Source organism: Pinus tabuliformis, chromosome J, assembly GCF_031772625.1.
Source record: "Pinus tabuliformis cultivar Carrire ecotype Pingquan chromosome J, CPIR1, whole genome shotgun sequence".
Classification (NCBI taxonomy): domain Eukaryota; kingdom Viridiplantae; phylum Streptophyta; class Pinopsida; order Pinales; family Pinaceae; genus Pinus; species Pinus tabuliformis.
In genome coordinates, this window is record NC_142295.1 from 707216206 (window position 1) to 707221604 (window position 5399).

The 5399-nt window shown below is 41.3% G+C and overlaps 1 protein-coding gene across 1 annotated transcript; it reads right to left on the minus strand.

The window, feature by feature from the left end:
* Positions 1 to 1919: 1919 nt before the first annotated feature.
* LOC149228748 (uncharacterized) lies at positions 1920 to 4140 on the minus strand. Its single transcript, XM_089380848.1, has 2 exons — positions 2694 to 4140; positions 1920 to 2044 (listed from the first exon to the last, which is right to left on the minus strand). The coding sequence occupies exons 1-2, from the start codon at positions 4138 to 4140 to the stop codon at positions 1920 to 1922; spliced, it is 1572 nt and encodes a 523-aa protein (XP_089236974.1).
* Positions 4141 to 5399: the final 1259 nt, after the last annotated feature.

The following is a 5399-nucleotide window of genomic DNA, read 5'->3' on the forward strand; positions in this document are numbered from 1 at the left end:
CCTTAAGATATGAAAATAGTGGGCTTCTTCCAGCGTTCTGTGTAAAATTTGATTTCTATTATTGATTTGTTGCAATAGAATGTTTGGTGAAGTTCGCTTTTGCTCCATGAGCCGGATGATAATTGCTGAGTCACCAAAGACATTCACTTTCTTTATGCCCAGCTTGATCACCTGATTTAATCCTTGGAATAAAGCCAGCCCTTCAGCCCGATTGTTGGATAGGTCACCCAATCCCCATTCAAAATACAAGATAGTCTTGCCATTTGCATTGCATATGATACCTCCGGCGCCTGCGAGACCAGGATTAGATTTTGAGGCCCCATCGAAGAAGAGACAATATTTGTTGCAGTTGCCCAGCCAAAGGGCGAATTCCTCCTCCTTAGGCCTAAGCTTCCAGGCTGTAGCTGTCTCTTTTGAGTTTGAGTTATCTTTTTCTTGTTCATGGGCATTGATTATGCTGCCATAATTAATCAGATTTCTCTCTTCAGCACTGAAGCTGTTGAGATTGATTTTGCTGTGGGAGCGAATGGTCACAGCTTCTACAGCTAAGTTTATAGCTTTGTGACACATGTATCTAGAGTTGTGTCTTTTGTCTTGGAACACCTTCTTGTTTCTGGCTATCCAAATGCTCCAAAGCAGTGTTAATGGTAAAGTGCTCCATATCCTCTGAGATAATTTGATCTTCTTGCTCTTCCATGGGCAGAGTTTCTTCCAATTTTGGATTGCCTCTGCTATGCTTGGCTTAGGATTCCATTCTACTCCCCCTACAGATGCTATTTCTTTCCAACAATTGGCAGCCACTTGGTAGTCCATGAACAGATGCTGTATAGTCTCTTCTGCTTGAAGACAGATTGGACACCTAGAAGGGCCTAGGATGCCCCTTTTTTTGAGGTTTTCAGCTGTTAAGATCTTACCTTTCAGAAGGAGCCAGCAGAAGAATTTAACTTTAGGAGGGGCTTCCGCTTTCCAAACCAGTCTCCAATGACTCCATGTATCCTGTGGAAAGGTATTGGCGCATAAATGGTGGTATCCTACTTTGGCTGTGTATTCAGTGCCTGAGGGATCCCATCGAAAGCTATCTCTATCTCCCTTATGAATAGGAGCCTTGCTGTGCAATTGGTCTTTTAGAGCGATGAAACTTGTTTCCAGATCCCTTGGGTAGTTCGGCAAAGCCCAGCCAATCCAAGCTTGGGAGGAGCTTCCCCACTTGGAGATTTGGGCTAAATTCCAGATTCCTTTGTTATTTAACCAATTTATAGCTGGGATTACTTCTGCTTTGGATTCTATGGGACTCTGGCCTAGGATTCTATCTTTAGAAATGCTGATGTTGCTTCCCTCTCCAGGTACTTTGGAGATGTGCTGGGTCATGATAGGGATAATTTTCTTGCACAATTTCCAGATGTTGGAGCTGTCTTTATTGGGTATGCTTACTTCCAGGAGCTTGTGCCTAGAACTGCTGAGGTACTTTGCTTCTAAGACTGATTTCCACCAGGCAGAGTCCCCATTGATTAGTCTCCAAACAATTTTAGCCCCGAGAGCTAAATTCAAGAGATATGGAGACCTTATTCCGAGACCTCCTTTTTCTTGGGGCTGAATGACACTTTTCCATCCAACCAAATTGAATTTCTTTTTCTCTGATTTCCCTCCTTGCCAGAGGAAAAAACGAAGGGCCTTTTCCAATTTGTGATGGAAGTTCATTGGAGCTTGTAACAAAGAAAAACGATAGATGGGGAGAGAGATCAAACCTGATTTGAGAAGAACAAGACGGCCTGCTGGGTTCAGCCACATGGTTCCCCATTGTTGAATTTTCCTTTTGATTTTATCGAGAATTGTGTTCCAAGTTTCAGTCTTCAGAGGACCTTTGCTCACCGGCATCCCTAGATAGGTGAAATGGTTCCATTCAATCTTGTAAGAGACCTCTAAGATATTTGCAATACTTTGAATGGTGTGGGCTGGTGTATTCCATCCGTATATGCAGCTTTTGCCTTGGCTGATTCTTCCTCCAGAGCAGTCCATAAATTGGTCCAGGATCCTTTTGAAGCGCCTGGCAATGATAGTCGATGCACCACCCATCAGGAGGGTATCATCAGCGAATTGGGAGTGGTTGATATTCTTTGTGCCCTGCTCAAATTGGATACCTGTAATTAATCCTGTTCTTCGATTGTAATCCAATGCTTTGCTGAGGGATTCAGCTATGAGAATGAAAAGGTAGGGAGAGAGGGGGCAGCCTTGCCTGAGTCCTCGGGAGGATTGAAAGGCTGCACAGGGTCTTCCATTCACTAGGGGCGAGATCCAAGGATTAGAGATACAAGCTTTGACCATGTTAATAAAGGAAGCATTGAATCCTAGTTTGCTCAAAACAACAAAAAGGAAGGAGTGTCTGACTCTATCGAAAGCATTTGCTAGATCAAGTTTAAGGATAAAACCTTTTTCCTTTCGACTTAGACTAGAGTGAATGGCTTCTTGTACCAGAAGGATAGAGTCGGAGATGTGCCTGTTGGCTAAAAAACCTCCCTGATTTTCCGAAATTAAGGAAGGGAGGAGAGGCTTGAGTCTTGTAGATAGGATTTTTGTGATTATTTTGTAAGCAGAGTTGCACAGGGATATTGGCCGGAATCTAGAGAAGGAGATTGGCCTATTCTCTTTAGGGATGAGGGCTAGAAAAGTTGAGTTGGTATAGCCTCCTAGTTTGCCTTTCCTGAGGACCCAGCGAATCATCTTGAGAATGTCCTTTTTAATCATTGACCAATATTCTCTATAGAAGCTGATTGGGAACCCATCTGGGCCTGGGGCTTTGTCCGGATGAAGGCTCCATATCGCCTTTTTGACTTCATCCTCGTCGACTTCTTGGGTGAGACTGATATTCATTTCTTGGGTGACTTCTCTGCTCATGTGTTGGAGGAAGTTTGAGAAGTCCTCCTCGTTGTTGTCCTCTGTCAAGAGAGATTTGAAGTGGGCGGTTGCAGCAGCCTTGATAGAGTCTTGAGTTTCATGATTGTTCCCTTCTCCATCTCTGATTGTATTTACTGTGTTTCTTGCCTTCCTGATTGTGGCTTGTTTATGAAAGTAAGAGGTGTTTTTATCACCTTCACGCAACCAGGTCTGCCGAGATTTTAATCTCCATTTGGTTTCTTCATCTCTGACTGTTTGGGTTAACTCTGCATACAGTCTGATCTCTTTTTGTCTTGCTTGCTGAGTGAGCCCTTCCGCTTCAATGCTTTGCTGTAGTTTTTCAAGGTTCTGTTTGATATCTTTTTTAGCTGTCTCGGGTTCCTTGTAATTGGTTTTTGCCCATGTTTTTAGCGCTTGCCTCGTTTGCTTCAGCTTTGACTCCCAAATGAATATAGGGGAGCCCTCCACGTGCTGTGACCATGCATGCTTGACTATGTCACGGGCTGCTGGAATTGGGTTCCAAAGGGAGGAGTATTTGAAGGGGAGGGGGCCGAGATGGCTTTGACTTTGCAAGGTAAGAGTGATGGGGAAGTGGTCCGAGGCGGAAGAATTGAGGATGTCAGACTGTCCGTTGGAGAATGAGGACAGAAAAGCGATATTGACAAGGAAACGGTCAAGACGTTCCATAATGTTTCCTGCTCCCAACCGCCTATTGCTCCATGTATATTTGCGGTTCTTGGGCTTTAAATCAACCAGATCTTTTTCTTGCATAATGCGTTCCAGCCGGTTTCGAGAATGATCAGCAGTGAAGTTTCCTCCCCTTTTTTCATTTGAGTGTAAAACCAGATTTAGATCCCCTGCTAGGATGAGGTTGTTGTCACGATCTTCATCTAATTCTTCCTCTAAGGTGGTCCAGCAGACCTCTTTTTCCCTGAAGTGGTTGGGAGAGTAGATGTTGTAGATTTTAACTTCTGTGCCATTGTCCTTGTTTTCCAATTTAATACTTATCCAATGCTGCTGTGTTTTGACCACGCTGCAACTCCATTTGTTGACGTTCCACATCGTTAAAATACCCCCTGAAGCTCCTCTAGCTTCGCTGGTGCAACCATCGTACTGTTTTTGTTGGCCAATGAGTCTGCTGATTTCGGACTGATTTAATTTTGTTTCTTGAACAAGCAAGATATCTGGTTTTTCGCTGTGGATTAACTCCATGAGGGCAGCTTTTTTGGAGGGGTGCCCTAGTCCCATGCTGTTCCAAGACAGCACTTTCATCATGATTTACCTGTGGTATGCAGAGGTGCTCGCCTCTCTTTGCCTTTGATGTTGTTTTCCTTGTCCGAAATTCCTAATATGAAGGTTTCAATCGGTGTCTGTGATCCCATTGCTATGTCCTTTTGCGCACTTTCTTCTCTATGCTGTTTTGCCGACTTCCTTCCTGGTCCATGTTTTTTTTGAATCTCACTAGATGCAAAATTCGTACACTATTATTATCATTATAAAATCATGAATAAAATTTCAAAACAAATCCATGCAAGATAATACATATATGGGTCAAATTTGTACACTAGTTATTATCACTATAAAATGTACTACAAAATTGATTGTTAGAGTATGAGATTGTAAGGTAACTCTATGTGTGTGTAGCCTTGTGAAAGAAGGTTGTGAGATTGTCATATTAATACATGATAAATAATAGAAGAGAAAAGACTCTAAGATGTTAAGTTGTGCCTTACAGGCTATAATAAAATTCTATACATATACAAGTTGATTATCACTTCATCTAAGATTATCCTAGATGGTTAGCCTTGGTCATTTTATATGAGGTTGATCAATGTTTTATGCACAATATTAAGACATTTGTGGAATGTAATGACTCCACTGGAATTGGTTGTAAGTAAATGACTAAATATGCTAAGAAATGGATCCATTTTTATCACCCAATAAGTCATATATATAATCCCTCCCAGTTATTAGTTAGTAATAGCATAGACCATTAAGTTGTCAATATTGTGGCATTATTTGCCAATTATTCAATTAATAAAGAATATACTTGGTGTGATTGTATGAGGTACAATATTAGTTGGGCATAGGGGCTTGGCCTAGAGCTATAATGCAATGAATCGAGTGTGATGAGAATTGTTGCGATCTTAGCAAGGAATGAATCTAGATGAACAAGTGTTGTTGAGGTCTTGACAGATGTTGTTCTTGCATAATGAGATCATGTAATGATTTTATATTATTTATAGGAGTTGCGCATAATAACCCATGACCCATGGAATGGAATTAGGCCCATATTGAATATATTTTCTTGAAAAAATCTTCATTTAACCATTATCAACATAATATGTACAACAAAAAACTGGGTCATGAAAGTATTTGTCATAAGCATTAACATGGATCAAGATTAGGTTGACTAATTCCTAAAATTTCCATAAGTATTAGGTGTTGGTTGAATAATAACCACATGATATAACCATGCGTACACATCAAATGGTCAAAGACATAAT

Coding starts and splice junctions, on each gene's coding strand:
- LOC149228748 (XM_089380848.1), bottom strand. CDS start 4,140: ATGGGACTAGGGCACCCCTCCAAAAAAGCTGCCCTCATGGAGTTAATC. Junction 2,045..2,693: donor TCGCTGGGTCCTCAGGAAAG/GCAAACTAGGAG, acceptor TATCATTGCCAG/GCGCTTCAAAAGGATCCTGG.